This window comes from Centrocercus urophasianus, unplaced genomic scaffold (genome assembly GCF_019232065.1).
Source record: "Centrocercus urophasianus isolate 14NV4802_14NV808 unplaced genomic scaffold, USGS_Curo_1.0 seq_1169, whole genome shotgun sequence".
Lineage (NCBI taxonomy): Eukaryota > Metazoa > Chordata > Aves > Galliformes > Phasianidae > Centrocercus > Centrocercus urophasianus.
Window position 1 is genome coordinate 5,223 of NW_024884330.1, and position 21,844 is coordinate 27,066.

A 21,844-nucleotide genomic window follows, 5' to 3' on the forward strand; every position below is an offset into this window, starting at 1 on the left:
CATATCACCTTCCTGCCTTCCATATGCCTTAGCATTACTTTTAGGAGGATCCGTTCCATGATCTTCCCCGCCACAGAGCTGAGACTTACATGCTAGTAGCTCCCCAGGTCATCCTTTTTATCCTTTTTATAAAATGAGTGACTTTTTTTTCAGTCACCCAGGACTTCACCTGATTGCCATGACTTTTCAAATATCATTGAGAGTACCTTGGCAACTACATCATCTAATTCCCTGAGGACTCTGGGATGTATCTCATTGGGACCCATAGACTAGTGAATATTCAGGTTCCTCAGATAGTCACAAACCTGACCTTCAATTACAGTGGGAAGGATGTAATTTCCCCATCCCTCTTCTACCAAACCAAACATTTGAGGGATGCATGATGAGCAGTTATCAGAGAAGACTGAGGCGAAAAACGTTAAGTACCTCAGCCTTTTCCTTGTCTGCTGTCACCAGCTTGTCCATGTTATTCACTACAGGGGGTACACCCTACTGGACTTTTCTGATTGAGGTACCTGTGGAAGCCTTTCTTGTTCTTCTTGGCATCTCTTGCCAAGTGTAGTTCAAGTTGGGTGTTGGCTTTCCTGACTCCATCCCTACACAACCTAGCAGCTTCCTTATACTCTTCCCACAGTTCTCCCTGTTTTCACTGTCTGTGCATTTGCTTTTCTTCTTCAGCTTGACCATCAGATCCTGCTTCAGCCATGCCAGTCTCTTGCCTTCCTTTCCTGACTTGCAGGATGGAGAGCTCTTGCGCCCTGAGGAAAGCTTCCTTAAAGATCTGCCAGCTGATTATCATGCCATCATAGTCCACCTCTTTAGCCAGCACACAAAATTATCACCTCAGATTGGTATTTATTGGCCATCGGACAATTTGCAGCACTGATTTCATTGTCAAAATCATCTCTTCTAATGCTGTAAAAGCCTAAGCTCTGTTAAACAAGACAGTTAAAAAAAAAAAAAAAAAAAAGCAGCATCCTGAATTCTTAATATGAACAACAGTAAGCTAAACATTACTTCATATGCACAGTGGGATTTTTCTGGTGCATCCTGTTATACAAAGATCACCATAGTGTCTGGAATACCATCTGGAAGTCAATACTTGCCTCCTGGGAGCTGTTTAGATGAACTAAAGCTGTTCCAGAAGAGAACCAACCGCCCTTCACCTCCATACTGTATTAGGTTATAAAGATTCTAAATCAACCACGTCCAACTATGTAAGTCAATTCCTAAACTGTAATGCAGTAGATTTCTCATTACATGTAAAGCTAGGCCTATATGCCCTCCTAAGCAAGAGGAAGGAGTGCAACACCAAGGACCCTTTGAAAGTCACTACATAATCCTCCTACAAGATTTGCAAATGTGCTACTCCTTTTTATAACTTCTGGAGTAGCATAACCTTCCTTGATTTTCTTCAAGCCTGCAAGACTTGAAGTTGTTCTTCCATCCACATTTAGTAACAGTCAGAGGAACAGAGGCATACACATCTTTGCTGTGGGTGAAATGCCTCCTGAACATCATCTGATAATCTGCTGTACTCCAGCACAATTTATGTGCCACATCAAGAAACCAAACAACCACATGAAAAACAGAAATATGTAATGTTCCATCAGTTCTTACTCAGACTTCTTGCCAGGTAGTAAATGCTAAGCATGAAAAGGAACCAAACCTAAGCCTCACCCCAGTACTGATTTGAAGTCTACTTCAGAAGTATTTAAACCTCAAGAAAGCTAACTAATGAATAGAGCAAATTAATTTAACACAACATAATCACTGAATAATTGGTATATACAGTTACATAGACTTTGAGAAGTTTATAGACTGAACAAGATAATTCAATACTAAAGTTTATAAATAATTAGGAAGACTAGCAGGTGGCCAGGATATAAAGGATAAATTTTACTCAAGGTTTAAGCACTGGCTTCCAAAGAAGGTTTAATCGCCCTCTGGGCAGAAATATTGGTATATAAACGAGTTCAGAAAAAAAACTTACATTGAGCAAGAATTTTCTCTTCTGTGGCAAGGGGTTGGAACTTGATGATCCTCCAGGTCCCTTCCAACCCAAGCCATACTATGATTTTATAATTGTCATCAATTATACAAAGCCACAATGAACCAAACAAAACAATCTTAACTGCTTTGCCTTTGGGCAAGCTAGAACTATATCTGATTTGTATTTTCATACCCTCAGCATGGCAGATCATACGCCCTGTAATTACTGGTAGCCACAGGAAGTTCTCTGTTCCTATAGCCACTCATCTGTAACTACTCCCTTTAAGTTGTTCCTCCACTTGTGACATTTCTAGCTTTTGAAGCAGCAAATTTACATCCCTGTAAAACAGCTCAACATTAACCAAGAAAGTCTGCAAAATTCCCAGGCACAAGCACAGACTCTCTGATCCTCCTAGCCCACACTGCCCTCTTTGTCTTTAGGTTCAAAATGGTCTTTTTTGCTCTGTCTTTTACAGTCCCACAGCATAACTGTGTCTTCTAGTTACTGTAATAAATTTCTCTTGAGTTAGAAAAGCTCAGTTGTGCAGCTAATGAGTAGAAACTAGCACACACTCTGCCCCAACAGCTTCCCTGCCTCTGCCAGAGGGATTCCACAGGGCCCACTGAGCCATGTTCACAACACCCAGCTCTGCCACGGCCTCTTCACTCTCAGCAGGCCTGCTTCTACCAGTCAGCAACCATACAGCCCCGGGTACTAATACAAATTAATAAACCAGCTGTGCTACTCCAAGTGTTTTCCAAATAGAAAGTCACACAGAGCTGAAACATTCTCACAGCTGAAGCATCCTCTTGAAAGCACCCCATGTCTTTTCTGTCTGAAGTGGGATTCACAGCAAGCCCACTGGTTGTGATGGTATTTTAAGTTCTGCTCAGCATTTATTACAATGCAGAAGCAGAGCCACATTTGCCCTACCACACCCTCATCTCCCCCAGCTCCCAAACAGCAATGGGATTTGTATGGAAAAATACCCATCACGACCTGAACAGGTGAGTGGCTGGTGAGAAAGGGTGAATGTTATCCTGAGAACACAAGTGAACTGCCTCTAGCTTCTGCATGTACCTAGAAGCAGCTCCTTTGCAGAAACTGCTCTGCAGCTGTAACTAAGTATCTTTGCTTCCTGTGAATGACCTTGCTCGTTCTGATACGGGATGCTTTATTGTCTCCCAGCGTGACACATCTGGTCACAGTACTAAGGGCTGGTGCAGACTGCTGGCCAGCTGCCACCAGCACCAAGGAGTTGGTACCAAGTCCCCAATAACGTGAGCACCTCTCTGTTAGACTGAAGAATAATAACTTGCTTCTGTGTACTTACTTTTGGACTTGTAAACATTAGGCAGAGGCACTGGTGCTTTTGCATAACAGGATTGATCTGTGTTTTTTGAACACCTGAGGGTCAGTCCATCAAAAAGGCACAGTGCTTGGATCAGCCTCTCTGTTACCTAGTTCAGAAAGTGACTGACACTGTCACTTCAGACTGAAACAGAGATGTTGAGCTAAGGTGGCTCCTCCCCTTTCCTTGCCTTTGGGACATCTGACACTTTGCAGCTAGATGTCCTTCTCCCTTTCCCCTCCGTTTGCTACATTTGGAAAGGTCAGTGTCTATTTATGTGTTTGCATTGACTGAGATAAAACCAGTTTGGCATGTGCAGATACACTCCAGGCAGATAAGTCAGTCTGGCTGAACACATTTTGGCCGAACTCATTTTGGCAAGCAGAGAAAGACCAAAGCACGCATCTGGTGATCAACAGTGACAGATTTAACATCAGAGCCCATTACACATCTTCTCAAACAATGCACATTCCATCTCATAGACTTTCTAGCATAACTTTGATTTTCACCACTGGGCTTGTTCACACTTTGTCTATATAGAGTAGTTTCAGATGGACCTTGGCTTTTACTTAACCAACCAGATACGGCAGATGATACCCTATCCCTGCTTTGCCAGCAGGCTGCACAAAATGGTGTAATTACACACTTCTTAATTAGTCAGTAATCAAAGTGAGGGTACAGGTTTCACTTAACTAAATACTAAGACAGGTTTTTTAATCTCAATTACCTCAATACTATAGAGACTACTTAGTATTGAAGGGAAGACACATGCTCTAAAAGATCAAAATTTGTCAGGTCTGTACATTTAGCATTTCATATCCTAGTTACAACAGGCACAATCTGACAGTTTCATAGGCTGTTCAGAAGCCAGCAACTCAGATCTCCTTTTAATTGCATTCTTAATGTCATTTCACAAGACATAACCGCCTCTACTCATTTTAACATACAGTTATGTTTTCCATGATTGCAATAATATATGTTTACTACAACTTTATTTTGAATAAACATATGTAGACACAACCAAGAAGACTACTTGCACTGCAGCATGCTTAGGGAGGAAAAAAAAATAGAGAGAATAAAGAAGAAATAAAAGTGACAGAAATAAGAAATTTCCCCAAATACTAATTAAATGCAGCACAAAAGTCACACAAGTATTACTTATACAGCAGAATCAACGGGAGAAAATATAAGGGTTGCTAAAAGGCTGTGGTTATATCTGCAGGCACATTATTCCCCTGCCCAGGACATCAAGGGGGGAAAAAAAAAAAAAAAAAAAAAAAAAAATCAGGACACAGATGACATCCAATATTTCAATTTCTCCAAGAAGCAATTAATTACTGAGAAAAGAGTACTTCAGTAAGTCAGAGTGCTGGCAAAAATTACCAGAACACTTTTAACAGAGTAATACAGCACTTCCAAAGTCAACACCAAAGTTAATAATTTCATACCTTCTGGCAACAGCAGAATCCATCAAATCCTATACCCTTCACTTGAAGCGATTTGCCATTTTACACACCATTTTTGGATCAAGTCTATCTTCTGGTCTAAAATCACTCAGAACTACCCATAGATCCTAACCATTAAGGTGTTATCAGACACAACACTCACCTAGATAACCCAGAAAACTGCCAGAGAAAGTCTCCACATTACACTTACAAGTGAAGCAATAACACTTTCCCTACCTTTATATTAATGACAAAATCTCAAATTTAATCAATTATTTGAAAGACAGTGTTTTTCTTCTGTTTACAAGGTACCCAGAAACAGTTGCTAGCTTTCACAAATTTATTTGTGATTCAGAGCCATCTCCTGTGGGTTTCTCATCAGCCATTTGAGATGATTATTCATGAGATACTCATCACAAGCAACCATCCTTCTGTCTGACAACATTTTGCAGACACAACTTCAGAAAGAGTTTGGAGCAGGTGAGATATCATTATACTAATTTGAACTAATTCACTGGTATCTAAAATATCCAATTGCTTCAGGTGAAATACAGTACAATATTTCATTTTTTTCTAATGAAAAAAAAAAAAAAGAAGTTTAACTTCTGAAATTTCTTTTGAAAACTATTCTCTCTCCTTCAAAATAATAACTTGCACGGAGGAGGAAATAATTCCACTTGATTTAAACATCCTTTTAACATTTCTGGAAGAATATGCCTTGGAAATTCGTATCAGTTCTACTCAAAATTATGCTATAAGCTTTTGACAGCAACAAAAACCTATTATTTGCAAAAACAGTTAAATACTGGAAAGAGGTTTTTTTTGCCCTAATAGTAAATATAGTCTAGAATTCTGTTTTCAAATTCAGGTGAGTTAAAAAAAAAAAAAAAACAGCAAGGGGTGCAAATTTCTTTCAGTAAATGTTTGAAATGAGCTTGCATTCTTCTAACTTAGAAGCTGATAGCTGCTAATTCACCTTCCTTTCACCTGGCTTTGAGTTGCATCCAAACTACTCTTGTGGTTATAATAAAATAGTGTGGTTTATGCACTGCATCTAAAAGTTACTGAAGGGAATATATGGAAGGCGGTTTCTCCTATTTTAGACAGATAATGAAGGGTGGAAAATGCTAGTTATGCCTGCTGTCATGCCTCAGTACGATGCAACAGGACCAGAGCTACATGACTGAAACTCCAGGCTGAAGAGTCACAAGTATGCACATCACCATCATGCCAGGAACAGGACTTCACATCACACAGTTTAACATCCTGAAGAATATTTGGACCACAGTGGGGAGGAACACATTTGGAAGGCACTCATGGCTTTTGGTAGTCAACCTGAGACATCAGAGCCTGGATGATCAGAGGTTTATCCAGCCACGATACTGATTCTGCTTGTGATACAGCCTTCTGCATCCCTGATCCTTCAGTGCCTCAGCTATGTACCAAAATTACCATCCTTACATGGCTAATACTGAAAATTCATGCCTACATGAAATGATTGAGAAAACTGGTAGGCACACAAAAAGAATAACCTCCCTTTGTTAATATTAAACACACACCTACAGTAATATGCAGCCTCTATGCTTTTTGTCTCCTTAAACTGCCAAATAATGCCATGGATCACAGCAAGCAATACAGTGAAGCTGTTGTCAAGAAATGTCTGCCTTCAATTGAATTCACATCATATAATCCAACAGCTGCAGGCAACACCACCATAATACATTTTGGGAGATCAGATGTAGAAGAGGTGTCTACCCTCACTGCACCCTACGCTCTGTGATCAGCCACATCTTACACCCCTTTCCTCTCACCGTGGGGCACTATGAGCAAATAGCATTTTCTCTCCAGCACAGGAAAGTTGCTGCAGCCTGTGTAATGTTTCTGTGTTTGTTTGTTTTAAAGAAAGAAAACTACTTCTGCTCCAGAAATCAGTAGAAAAAAATGACACAGAGGAAGAGGAAGCACAAGTACAATTACAATCAAACAACATGGGGATAGGAAAAAAGCTAGCAACAGAGCTGATAAAAAAACAAAAACATTTGAAATATTGCATTCTGAAAATGATAAAATGAAATATTGTAACACTACCAAAACCTTCTAGCCTTTTCACTTCAAATAAAATATGAAAAAACCATTGAACCGATACCAAGTTTATATTCCAATGAAATAGCATTTTTTTAGAGGAAAAGCAATCCATCAGAAAATGTTGAACCAGCTTTAAGAACTTTATCTGCACGGATTACTCAGGTGAAAAATAGTCCATTTTGTACTGTTCACTTTCAAAAGTAAACAACACTTTGCATATTAAGTTCTGAGATACTCATTGTTCTGTAAGTCTCCACTGATGCATAGTCAGCTTATTCTATTCCATCAAACAGAACAATTCCTATTTAGTTTTGTGTTACTTCATCCTTTAAGTTAATAACTAGTTAAGCACTGAGAAATCTTCTGCAAGCACAGAAAGGCTTAAACACAGCAGAATGATGGGGGTGGAGTCTCTTTCCTCTTATTTTGGAGGAAATATTTTTTTAATGAAATCATCTTAGCTGCCGCCCTTTACACTCCTGTTACATCCCCTGAGCATTTCAGAATATTACCCACATTTTGTAAGTGTTTTAAGCTTCTGAATACATTTGAAAGGAATATTAATCTTCAAAATCACAAAAATTGCTTGCCTGTTGCTAGTCAGCTAACAGAAATCATTCTTCGAAGTAGAGGCCTGAAAAACAGTCTGGTATTTTTCTTGAAACAAAGAGGGACGTAGAAAAAAAAAAACTTCATTTAAGAATTTGCTGCAAATCAATTTTCATAAGCTTTTAAGCTTATTTGGAAATCATCTGATAAAGGTTTACAAAAGTCCTGCAGGCAGAATACATTGGAATAGCACATCAAGTTATGGGGAAGAGCACTCGCAAGAAAAGGACAAGCAGCAAATAGCATTTCTAGAAATCAGCTGCCTGACAATTCTTAAAAGAACAGCATTTTTATAATTAATTCTATAGCTGTTTCCTAGCACTGCTTTGGAGCTGGAGCATCACAATGGTCCAGCTTTCCCACCAGCAACCCAGCAGTACCGTGACAGCCTCTGTGCAGCCCATTGGACAGGTTCAAGGCAGTCAGAGACCCTCAAGTCTCAACTCACACTGATCCTCAGTTTTTATCTCTTCAGGCCGCCCCAGAGCCATTACTCTCAATTTGGCTAACTCAAAATCTTAAGGGACAGGGCTTGGGAGCCTGGAAACTGCTGGACTTCCTGAGATCATTACCCCTCTCTACCCACAACTTACCTCTCTGAAAAAGCCCATCCAGTGCTCTGTAATTTTCTGTGGAAGGATGTGCCTGAGTTTAATCCCGACAAAACCAAATGTGAAATCTCAAATCCAGCACAAAACACAATGACCTCTCTATACCAGCCCAGACAAGGGCTTTCTGAACACTGAAAACCTTATACATATTTTAAGTGGCTGCTGACAACATCTGCAAGGTATAAAATTTACTGCTCTACCAAGGATTTTAGCTTTCTCCAAGAAACAGAGCAATGCTGTAGCAAGAAATCATTAACACACATTAAAAAAAAAGATTTACAGCTGCTACTCTGGGACCCACTATAAACCTTCTATAAGTCTCAAAAGCAGGGAGAGAAATCCAGCAGAACTGCTCCTTTCTACCCATACCACAGGGAAAGCATCCTCCACGCATCAGACATCTACTTGTTTATTCAGCTTGCAGGGACCAACAACTGTGGAACAGACCTAAGGAATGTTGAATGCATGGAGATAGATGTCCATTACAAAAGGCACAGTGCAGTGATATGAAAGTGGTAGCGACCTGAATAAGACACAGCAGAACACCGTTCCTCTGTTTAACATAAGAAGTGGCAGCTCTGATCACCTTTCCCTATGTCTTAGCCCTTCCTCACTCTTTCACCTCTAAACTAAACTAATTCAAAGCCATAATTCTTTTGTTGAGAACTGAAAACTAGTTTTGTTTATTTTTTAACAGTTTTTGATGTTTATTTGCAGCATCAGTTTAACAAGCCAAAACTCTGCTACACATATAAATGAAACAGTAACAAAAGGAAAACCTTGTGTGAAGGACTCATCAACTGCAAGACTTAAAAAATACCTATACCTTTAATCTAAGAAATTAAAATAACATCTAACCCAATCAATATGTCAAGATGTTCGGCTTTCTTTAAACCCATAGCCACAAAAACCATATCTCCTCCCACATTCCATGCTAATATCATAAACTAATTTAACATTAGTTAATATATAAATAAAAATACAAGCAACTTGCTGAACAACAATTTCCAGTATTCAAAGCACAACAAGAGTCAGCCAAGTCACGTCAGCTTCTGTTATTGTTGCCTACACTGTTTGCCATCAATAAACTCCATTAATTTGGAGGTGACTTGGATACCTTCACACAAGCTGTCTCCATATCCTAGCTAGACTGATCTATAGGGGAGCAAGCCTAGATGTGAAACTGAAAGGTAAACAGAGTTACTCCAAATAATCAGCATCATAGCAATTGAAATGAAAATTTAGGTCTGCACATATTTCTCCTTTTACATTTAAGCCAGATAAACTCAGCCAGCCTATACGGCAGCAAATCCACTGACATCAGTGGAACCAATCTAATCTGAACTTGGATCCAAACGCAGGCCAGAAGCTGCCCTTTCAAACAGCTTAAGAAAAAAAATAGAATACGTATGCCAATGACTCTGACAGATGTCTATGTGTTACAGGAGAATCCTCAGGATTCAACTTGTGAGCCCCACAGCCCTGCCAGCTCACACAGCATCAGCACCAGTCTTGCCAGATTTGATGATTCATTTATAGTGCCAGCTTCTTGGGGCACACAGTTATGCAAGGACCTTCAGTCCATGATGAACTGAGGGAAGTTTCTGCCTGTCACAGTTTGAAATCCCAGTTCAGGAGTGTGATCACTGCTAGAAATACAGAAATCACACTCTAAAAATATCCAGAACTTATCACCATTTTCAAAACCAAGACAGGTGGTCCTATTTCATTACTTGTGTATATCTGCACAACTGGAAAGTGACCAAGGAAATATTAATACTCATATTTTGCAATTTTCAGAATGCAGAAGTAAAAAAGTTGCTTTGAATTTAGAAATGAAGGTAAAGTACTTATTGACTAACATTTAGCTAACTTATATTCATTTGTACCATATTGCCATTTAGTATATTAACATATCAATGCTGAAAGAAGAAAAAAATGTTACTAACCTGTGGGAATAGTGAGTAAGTTGTATTGTCAATGGTGAAAGAATACAAAAATTCCCCATCAAACCAGAGGTTCTTTCCCATTGGGGAGTTCTGTTTTGTCATGGCAAAGAGCTGCCCAGGGTCGCAGCAGTCTTCCAGCAGCTTCCTAGAAAAGGCAACAAAAAGAAAGAGATGCATGAGTTATAGCTCTGCAGCCATCTCTAAAGTCCATTTTTAACTGATGGCCCAAGCACCCGAGTGACCCACAGCTCCTGAGTGCTAGAGAGCAAGCCATTTGTTTTCCCAGCAGTATCGTGTGCTGCAGGTGACCATGCTGCGCATCAGATAACAGATACTAACAGAGAACTCAGAAAGCTAGAGGACCTAGAAATTCAAATTCTAACTTAGCAACTTCCTAATTATTTTTTTTTAGTTTTTACCTAAAGAAGAGCCAGCAACTCTGATTTTTTTATTTTTTTTTTAGAAAATTTTAGAAGTAGACAGTTAAAAGTTAACCCTCCATTCATTCTTGAATGGCAAAGAAATAAAAAAAAGATTTAGCAGAAAGCAGCCCATTCTTTTCAATCACTTCTAATTAATAAAAAAAACAGGTTCTCCAGCACACACAGCACTCAGAAAAGCACCTTTGAAAACCAAATCTCAGAACCCAAACTCAGCTGTGAACAGTGGGCCTTACATAAAACCCCATAGTTACATAACTTGAGAATGGAAAAATTTACCATCTCTGTTCAGTTATTAAGTATCCTTGTGCTACTTTCACAGCAGTGTTAGAGCTTGCCTGGAGTACCCGCATGAAGTCCAACTTGAGTCATCTCAGTTTGCTATCTATATATAGCATACATACATACATATAGCGAATATTACACTTCTCCTTTCCTCATCCAAACTGTATATCCTCTTACACTTCCAGTTCCCTAAAATAGCCATTACAGAGCTTGAGCAGCAATTTGAGAGATGGTGAGATGGCTGAAGGTTGTACTTGAGCAAAAATTCAGTATTGTTATAAGCTCAGCAATACCTTAACAGATAGGTGAAAAGCTCCTGACATCTGCAGAGCAGGAATATCTTAAAGCCAGCATGAGAGAAGCTTGCTAAAGGAAAGGTGGTGCTCATGTTAGTTTGCATCGGTAATAGATAAGATGCAAAAATACACATTGCACAATTATGTCATTACAGTAGATTAATATAATAATCATCATCATCAGTACAAGTTACAATAATTTATTGTTTATTTTAAAGAGGAATTAAAGAGGCTAAAGTCCTTCCTGAGGGCTGCATGAAAGCAGCAGGTGGCAAGCAGAAAAATATCACTTATCAGTGTCTCTAAATATTTGACTTAGTGCTCTCCTCTATGAAAGAGGAGATTTTATTCCAAAACAAGAAGTCAGCCACATAACTGTCTTTGCTGTTTGCTTTTTTTTTTTTAAAAGAATTTTCCAGAAGTTTCACAGCTACTTTTCTTCTCTAGAAAATGACAAGTAAAAAAAAGTATTTTCTCCTAAAATGGATTTCTGTTGTAAATTAATACTTCCTTCTAACTGGGTGAATATTATTTTATATACATATTCCAGCTGAAAATCTGGTGAAAGCTGTAGATTTTTGATCTTTGCCGGGCAGGAATCAGTTTGAAAAGATTGCGTGACCAGTAGCAGTCTATGGAAATTGCTACTTTTCATCAACTTTCTCCTCTTGAGAAGTTTAGTGATTTGCTTTTGTAGCTTCCCATCACAGCTCTATCCCCAGCAAAGAGCCACCTTTTGCTGGTATATAGCAACCAGCTTCTAGAACAAGATCTGAGGAAGCTCTTGCATGTAACAAGCTGATCAGCCCACCCTCAGCCAAAGAATCTAACACCTTTTACAAAGACTCCACCAGAAGCTTACGTCAGGCTGTTTTGTGGCTCAAAATGTTAACTATTTATTCCATCGAGCACAAGGCAGTACCACATGCCTAGACCTTACCTACCAATGGTAGAGGGCTCATGACTCCAGAGCACCCTACTGCTCACAGTGCTGTGAGCACAGACATGTTACCACGTGTTTTCCCTGTATGCACCCAAATTCCTCTCCGTATTGACCAGTAATGGATAAGTCAAGCTTAAATTAGCAATGACCTCCAGTTAACAATAGACAAAACTGTTCCTGGAGCTTAGACCACGCATTGCAGAGCCGTCTTGTCCTCTGCTAAGCAGAGCATCAGCCAGAGTGGCAACCAGCATTCCCAGAAACACCATCAAGACACCTACAGCCAGGGAGGTTTCCCATCATCCTGCTCCACCATGGAAATGGAAACCAAGCTGAAGGCAATTTGAAATTTCTCACCAAACATCCTTTGCAGAGCAGTTTGACACAGGCATAATAGAGTACTATTCCAAATAAATTTGAGCATGGAGATTTTACTTGACTTTCTCCAAGCTTCAGTTTGCAGCCTTTGGAAATTCTATTCCACTCCAACTCTCACTGCAGCTTTTTGAGAAAGCTGAGAGTAATCCAAGATCAGCTGGAGCCTCTAAGTACAACTGTATGGCAAAACTATAGTTTCCAATCAAAACTTGCAACTTTATCTTCACTGAAAATCTGTTTTGAGCAAGAAACGAAAAAAAGAAAAAAGGATAACTTGATGGAAAAGTATCAAGAGATTGCTTCAGATTAATGAATCTTTCCTTATCTGAGGTAAAGGGATGAGCTGAGCAACAGCTCCTCATTCAGTTTTTCTCTTCACAGTCTAACTAGATATAATATATATACACCTACTCTTCCTTCTCCCCAGAACTGCATTCTTCCAGTTGCCAGCAAGTCCCTTAGTTAATAAACTATTATGAAAAGCAGTAGGTGTCTTCTGGAAGGTTAGAGATAGCCAGAACACTACTTCAAGTATTATTCACCTGCATGTATTAGCACAAAAAATCTTGCGCACACAGACATGCTTTCTGTCACAAAAGAATAATTGTAATGGTCTTACATTATTCAGTTTCTCTTTCTGATTCAAATCCAAAAATTATAAGGTAAGAGAGGCTCCACAAAAAATATGCATTAAAAAGGAAAAAGGTATTCAAAGGGGAACTAAAGCAGGGCACTTAGCAGGATGATGGAGTCAGAACAGATTTGCCAAACTTGATTAAAACGTACAGCTAAAATGTTATGGCAGATTTTGCAAAACTGAAGCGGCTTTTAACCAAGGATTTCAATTCACCGCAAGCACCAGTCTGCTTGCCGGACGTGTATTACGTACCTTTGACTCAAAGTTATCTCCAATTCAGAAGACGAATTAAACGACTTGAATATTGCTATTTAAAAGGCACTCAGGCACTCAGATCTGAGAGCACTTAAGGGATAAATCCCACTTGTGAGAGAAGCAGGATAAAAGTTACTTCATGTCTCTCACTGCAGACATCCATGACTTGGGCCTGATCAGCACCAACAAGGCCATTAGTCCAGAGCAAGCACTGAAGTGGCCCCGCAGATCAACTCAAACAGCAGCTGCTGCTCCGGGCAGGAGCCCAACAGTGATTTTGAGATGTTATTCACATCCTCACAGTGCATTTTGTTGAGGTTAGATCAGCAGACACTGCGTGCTGAAAAGAGGAACAAAATCCCAGTCCCAAGAATCCTGCACCCAGACAACACAATCTTCATGGGATTTACAGCATACCAGCTCTCGTCTGATCCTACCAAGAGCCTGTAGCACATGGAGAGCATCACCAACATGTGGTAACTGGGGTGAATCAGGAGATCTGCTTCAAAAGCCTGCCTCTCACCAAAGGGCTAATACACACATACACATACTCTTCTCCACCTAGAAGGGGAGAAGCCAGATCTCTTTGATTAGTCTAAACCAAAACTTGCATGCATAGCCAGTGAAAAGGTTTACATAAAAAAAATGAACCATCAGTTCTGGAGTTAAAACTAGTGAACTTTTCAGTTCAGTTTCAAATTGCAGCCAATTAAAGCTATATCTTATCCTGGTTTGACATCAGTCCCAGCCAAAAATGACTCAGCAGCTAGATTAAGCAACCCAAGCATCTTCAAACTGACAAAGACAATATCTAAAAGCAGAAACGTGCAATTCCACAGCACAGGTTGTCAGCCAGGAGATGACAGCCCTTTTGCTATTACTTCTCCACAGGTGGGGCAGCTCCTGCATCCCCAGCACAACACTGCTCCTCCAGCTCCTTTGGCTGGGCTAAGGTTAAAGGCATAAGCCTCATCTGAGATGGAGCAGTGGGTAAAGGTGGCACAACGTGGCATACAGGGGAAAGAAGAAGGGTGGAAGGGTCTATTAAGACCTACTGGTACCCTGACAGCTGGCATTATCTACACCTTTTTCTGCCCCAAGGGACAGTTTTACAGCAAACCTTCCCACACACCACCCTGCTATCGCCCACACTTCACACAGCCAAGACGCATTTACCTGATTAACTCTTCAGCACTCTTTTCCACTGCCAATGCAGCCTGGGGTGGAAAAATCCACCTGTAACTGCATCTTGTGCTTTGCTTTGCTAAATATGGGATTTCTCATTCGGATTTATGTCAACAGTTCTGGCCTGATTTGGCCTAGTTCCATGATTAATGGGGCTGGGGAACAAAGTGCCCCTGCCCTAAGAAAGCAGAAAGGGAAAAGGTGGATGAGACAGCTAGGGTGCACACACCACAAAGACCAGTGGAAAAGAAAGTCCCATGACTCCCAGACAGCTTTATCTTTCCTTCTAATTGGAAAATGGAAAATGAAGTCTTCTGGGAACTGTAGCTCATTCTTCTCTTCTGAGAAAGGTATAGCCAAAATATCGACAATCCACAGAACTGCAACATTAACTTTTTAACTCCCGGTGCACTACATGATGTTATGATGTAGAATACCAATAATAGAAATCATAAAACCATGACTATCTACTGAAAAATTAGGAAGGTTATCAGGTAAGTGAGGCTGCTCTACCTCATGGGCCTGTTCTCCAGATCACTTAATGCCCTGATCCTTTTCTCATCTGCCAACTATATTTTAGTGTTCTCCCACAGATCATTTAAGTAACAGGTCAAGAATCAATCTCTGCAAGGGGCGAAGGGGAGAGGGTGGGAGGGGAAGTAATGCCAGTTTAAGCATTCACTAACATCAAGACATTTGATGAAGATAACATTTAGAGGAACAGGATATCTAAATCAAGAATACATCACTTTGCACAGGTATATTGCTGAAAATTCCACAGTTACTTCAGCTCAGAGAATATATCTAAATGCAGTGAAAAAGAAATACGAAAAAGAGCAACCATCATAGAGCAGAGCAGGGAGAGAATCTGATCTACTTCCCAACCAAGCTTTCTGTGACATGGTAAGTTTTTTTACAAAGTCTAGAAGTCACAGCAGTTTTCCTCCTCACATTTATTGTTGTATTTTTCTTGTTAGGAAGATTTCAGCCTATTTCAATGCTCCCTGAAGCAATTCCGGGCATCTGGTTTTCACAAGGGTCATTTCCCCTATGCTCCCCAAGAGAGGAAAGGTGTCAGGAAAATATGAAGGTCACAGGCTGAAGCAAACCAGGTACTGAACTGCCTGGGGCTGCAACCTACACAAAAGAAAGAGGTTGCAGAGACCACAGACACTTCTCAGAGTAAGGACAGCCTGTGAAAACTATTTCCAAAAAGTAGATCTGTGATATTTTAAAGTAATAAATTTAATAACAAAACATTTGGATAATTTACAACAAATTGCCAAGTTGAAGGAGGGAGGACAATGATGAAATTAAACGCTTCAAGCTTTTCTGCATCATCACTGCATTTTCCTTTAGAACTTTCTTCCAGGTCTTCTCAAGGCGCCCAAAATGGAAACGAAGTATTTTACATGGCCGGAGAATGTTGTATCATTGAGTTTTCACTATTTTAAAATCACTGAACAAAACATTTGGTGCTACCTGCACTGTATATTTAGCAGTTTACTTTCCAGATTGCAAAAGAAATGCAAAACACCTTTTCTGCTGTGTATTGGTTCCCTATCCCTTTTACCTTGGCCCAGCACAAACCCTACTGCCTTGCACTTGGCAAAATCTGAGCTGTTATCCATCACATCGTACCACCCTAATCTGCTACTCGTTTTGACCAAATTCTCTTTTTTTTTTTAGTGTAACATATCACAGAATAAATGATGTATTTTTTCCAGAACTGTTCAGAATATCAAGGAAAAAAATTTTCATCTACCTTCTTTCCAAACAAAGCAAAGATTGATTTTGTGTTTAAAACTTCAAGGATCTGCAGTATTTTCAGAAGGCTTCTTCAGCAACAGCAACAGCATTACAGAATTTTGTAACCAAAAATGTAATTCCCCAAACTTGCCTACATTGTGCTCTCACCAAAATGAACTACGGCTCAGATCTGAATCTCTAGATCTTCACTTGATTTTTGATTATTTAGTCCGCATTGCTTTCAGTTTCCCTTTTGAATTATACTCAGATTTCAGGTGGTAAGATAAAGACATGCAGCTGCTTTAGTTGATGGAGCATTCTTCATTTGATCAAAAGCCTTTTGATCTTTTAAAAAAGAGTAATTAAAGGGATATATTTTCCTACCACTGTAATCAGACACAATTCTTTTAATAGCGTGACATTAATTTATTCCATATCTTCATTAATATTGCAAGCAAAGAGGACGACTGAACAGCGCAACATTTACACTGTAGAAGTACAGACGAGGACAAAATTTGCCAGGGAGTATCTTCATTATTGAACTATGTTTGCAAACCAGAATAAGCTGGGATATTTCGCAGTGAATAGAAGTCTACCTAAACATCTGACAAGTTTTAAGTTTACCTTTCCCCCTGCCAATTCTTTTACTTACAATCTGGGTAGATTTGGCCTGGAAAGCTGTTGAAATACTGTTTTTAGTTTATTCTGGGGGGAATATTATATAGAAACACATTCTGACTCATACAAAATGGCTTTAAACTGCTGCTCACAAAGCCTATGTATGAGCTTTGAAACACAAGTTACAGTATATGAATTATAATATAGTAATCCTAGTATTTGGTCAGATGATTTTTTTTCTGGGATTCTTATGCCAGATATGTGAAGAATTATACATAAGGAAACCATCGTAAAAATCACAAGTTGCGACTTGCAATTTGTAAAAACAGCACAGCGTTATTACTTACACAGTTAAGTTTACTGGAATACTGAATGCCTCCAAGTTGTACATGCCCTTCCCAGGGAAACCTCAACCCCACACACGAGAGACAGCAGCAGTGACTTGCCTCCCCTCCTCAGAGCTGCAACTGACAGACACATTCCCCAGAGAAATGATGAATTTGATCATACGATGCTTGTTTCTGGCCAGCAGTATGGGTGGCTCAAGAGAAATTACTTCACTTGATGCTGGAATTCACAAGCCCTGCACCAGACCACTCCTTTGCTCTGCTAATACTACCACCAGTAGCCCTTAAACATGACAGCTACATTTGATAGCAGAGAAAACACGGGGTTTACCTTGCTTCTTTTACAGCATTTGAAATGTAAAAACCTCATTCATATTCAGCAGAGAGCTCTTCTTTTTGGATGCAATTCATCTCAAACTAAACAGACACTTATTTCCTCTCCAACGAGCATTAGAATAGTGACTACCTGAGATGGTGACATCTACATTTGGTAGATGAATTCAAGCCAAGAAGCCAGAACTGCCACTGCAGGTTCTACAAAGCCTATACAGTCAGCTATGGGGGAGACTGCAGGCCTTTCTTCTTTCTGCAGCACCATACACAGGAACGCCATCTGCCAGCAGCCTCATCTGATGGCCTTCTAACTCTGTTCATATAGTGGGGTGCCAGAAGGATGAGATGGCACTACCCTGTGAACTGGCATTTTTGTCAGAGAATGTTCAGAGAAAAAAGGAACCAGGGAAGGGAGAACAGATTAACCTGTTCATGTGCCTTTTTTTTTTTTTTTTAAATCTTATAAATTTGTAACAAGAAAAGCTGCTATCAGAGAGAGGAGGTGAAGTTAATGAATTACTGTACTCCAAAACAGCAGAACCAGCAGTTGAATCAGCAAGATAGATTACATGACTGTGCTACCACAGGGGTAAAAATGCATTGCTCTTATCACCTGGTTCCTTTCAGCAAAACTGCTGCTTGCTCTGCCCAGCTACAAGCACAAGAGATATTCAGCTTCAGCAAAGATGTGGGATGGCTGTATTCTTCCAGAAGATGATGATTCACTAAAAATAAATTGAGCAGCAATAACCTAACTTTGGGCTTACAATACCTAGAGCTATGATACATATGACCTAGATCAATTTTCACACTACAGCAACTTCTCCACCTGCTTCTGCAAGCTAGATAAAAGCCCTGTAAGTATTATATAATGCTGCTCACAAAAGCATTCCTATGCTTTAATGTAAGAAAATCCAAATGGAGAATTTTACTCACTTGATCCGTTTAAGTTACACCCCTCCGAAGAAAGCAGACTGGCCAGAGAAAACTATTTGAATTCCATCTTGAATGGTCCCAAAAACTGAGACCACATGCACGAAGGGGAAAGAAATAATTCTCTACTGGTTTGATGCAAAACCTGTAGACAGCCATTGGCTACAGATATGATAGAGACAAGAAACTGTAAAAGCATCACATGAACAGACATGAAAGAGCAATATACTTTCAAAGGCATACAAAGTTTCGTGCTTGGGGTTTCGCTTTAACCCAAAAACATACAAATAGACAACTCAAGGAAGTTGTTTTGAAGAGAAACTTGCTCCTCTCACTTTTCATAAGCTGCTTCCCACAACTCATAACTACCAAGTTGTTCAGGAGACAGAGTAAGACTCATCTGGTTGGGAAGCACACTTGACGCTCTGCCAGCTATCAGTACAAGATGATCAGTCATATAAAATAGGAAACTTTGATTTTGATCCCTCTCTTCAACATAGCTTCCAATTTTCATGAAACTTTTCAGAACTTTCTATCCTACTTTGGATAAAATTGGCCAATGAAATGCATTTCAGAAAGGGAGTGGAATATGGCTGAGATTTCAATCATGTGAGTCACATTTCCTACTGGATGAGGAAAAGAATCCAATAAACTCCAAATAACGCCTTTCTTCAGCTTTCTTGGAAAGAACACCACATACAACATTCTTTTCCTTGCTGCTCCTGTACACCTAGAATTATTTTCCAATTAAACAGTAATTGTCCAACTTGGGATCAAAGTCAAGATTCAATGCACTGTGAAGAACTGACACGTGGCTTCACGTACAGCCTGACTTGCTGCAACCAGCAGCACCACTTTTGAAAATAGTTTGGCCAAGTAGACACATTTCTGAACAGAATTCAGTGATCCTTCTGAAAGATGGTTTCTAGTGCAGAGAAAAAAAGTGGCAAAATTATCACAGACTGAAACAGTCATTTACTTGAAATTCGTTGGAACTATATCTTTAACTAGCATTCCTGACATTTGTTGTTACAAGCCTTCCAAAACAGTTTTGCCAAGGTGCTTCAAATCTCGTCCGAGTTTCATTGATGCAAATCCCATGTTAACTGTAGTAAGTCTTTTCAAATAAAAGAAAGGCATATTCAGTTTAGAATTATTTTATTAGCTCCAATTCCACTGCTTTGTAACTTTTTTCTGTCTTTGCTGGAGGAAAAGAAGTAGCAATCTTGCACACATACTTCTGTTATATTTAAATACAGGCCTTGGCTAATTTACAGACATAACTAAAATCAGAAAAGATCTCACCAACTCTGACTCAGAATATATTCTTACAGGAAAGGTCAGCTGAGACGCTTTCAATAGACACCACCAAATATCTTTCCCAAGAAGAAATGGGATAGGAGGTACTCTCTCCACCTTCACAGCTTGTCTCTCCTGTAGAGAATCTAGCAAAAAATCAAGTTTACTGATGGTCAGCATATACTGCAGAGCAAGTATTCTGTTGCAATCAAACAGAATAAAACAAAAGTAAATGCCAAGCCTGCCAGTGAATCACAGCATTTGTTTTTGCCACTCTCCTTCTCCTGTTCCTGACAGTGACAGCACTATGTCGTATTAATTGATTTACACTGCAGTAACTCTTAGCAGCTGAATCCCCATTTTGCACAAATATAGTGAACGACTGATGTACGTTAAGTCTCAGAGGTCTTCATAAGAAAGTGATATCACCTAAGCTCAACCATTACACTATTAGTCATAAAGATTTTCCACAGAAGGATGCTTACTCTACCCTAAAGCAGGTACTTCAGGCACAAGAGAGCTGCCAGTATTTGCAAGTACTTCTGTCTTTTCATTACTTACAGCAAGAGGTAACTATAGTAGGAGTATTAACTAATCTGTCATAGTAATAAGTGACTATGTATTTTTAAATTTTGTTGTTTATCACCTGGGCTAGAAAAAAAGGAACACAATCACAGGCAAGTTTTTTTGAACATAGCAAAGAAATTGCCACCATACCTAACTCCTTCCAGCATCTCACTAGAAAAGATAAAATGTGGATGCAGAAGTAAACTTCTGCCATTTTCTTCACAACCGTATTGCAGGTTTACTGACAACACTATATAATCACGGAGGATATTTTACATGTGCTCAGATCTACATTCTCATCAATGCTCACTACTGCAAAATAACATGGACTGTAAAAGCAGAGATGGAAGAACCCAGTAGAAGTTTTCCCACTTCCCATCCACGTGATCTCATTTCTGAGTCACGCCACTCCTACACTAGCAACCCAGCTTAAACCAGTTCCCTTTGGCTAGAGTCAGATCTCCAATCTTCTGTATACCACTGTATCTACATGCACTAATTCCACACAGTATAAAATGTCAGAAATTTCCTGGATCAAACTTGATAGCTGGGACCTAAGCACTCTGAATTTCCTCTAAGCCCATATTCTGCGCTTGTACTAGCAACATGGTGCTTCCAAATGGCAAGTACAGGCTTATCATTTGAGGAGTTCCAGATTCACAAGGAGCTGGCAGGACCCCTCTGCACACTTCCCCAAATCAGTTAGAAAGAATTTGCCCATGTAATCAGAGAACAAGGACTGGCCTATCAGCAAAATTTTAAATGGCTCTGAAAACATAGTTCCAAAACTCCCATTTCCAAAGCATCCAGAATTTCACAGCCAGATCACTACATCTGGTTAATGCTTCCAAGCAGTCCTGAGCATAACCCAAATTGCTTTGGCCATCAAGGTCACCTCATATTTACAACCTCTGCCTCCAAGTCATTGCATGCTATTTTGCCATTACCACTAAAAGACTTGTATTTGGCAGTGTTCACTGTAAATACAATTTCACAACAGACTACACCACTTAGTGGACTGGGGCATGTGACTGGCTAAGTATGCATAAAAGGAACAGTAGAAGTCACAACCAGGCAGTTGTTGTAGCAAAAGAGTTGATGAAGAAAAGAAGAGCTATGCTCCTCTGTGTAATCTAATCCAGTTTGCTATACCAAGCTCCTTGCTTCTGGGAATAAGGAATCCATAAACTCCATTACCCAGAGCAACCAAACAGTTTCCCAGGGGGTAAACATGATCTATATATTAAGCTCTTTAAGACCTGAAGTCACAGCAAAAATAAATAAATAAATAAATAAAGCAATGTGTGTGTGCATAATCAATGAATATTAAGACGTAATAATTACAAAATAAACAAGAGAGTTTGGCAAAGCAGACAATGATGACAAAAAAAGAATAGATAGAAAGCTTACCCCTACCCTGGACTCACTCACAAAACTCCAGCAGAGCAGATCTCCAGAAGAGATCCCTCCCCACTTGGTAGCCAGCTCTTCAATAGGTCTAGGTGGGGTGCAGCCAGGTTCCACCCCTTCCGGCAG

At 39.7% G+C, this 21,844-nt stretch overlaps 1 protein-coding gene across 1 annotated transcript in view; it reads right to left on the reverse strand.

The window, feature by feature from the left end:
• Positions 1-10,043: 10,043 nt before the first annotated feature.
• Positions 10,044-21,844, reverse strand: part of LOC122155484 (alpha-N-acetylneuraminide alpha-2,8-sialyltransferase-like) — a gene marked incomplete at its 3' end in the record, with an annotated part of 28,369 nt that continues 16,568 nt past the window's right edge. The window contains exon 2 of the mRNA XM_042809364.1: positions 10,044-10,188. Coding sequence (XP_042665298.1) covers positions 10,044-10,188 — 145 coding nt within the window. The remainder of the gene's footprint in view (positions 10,189-21,844) is intronic.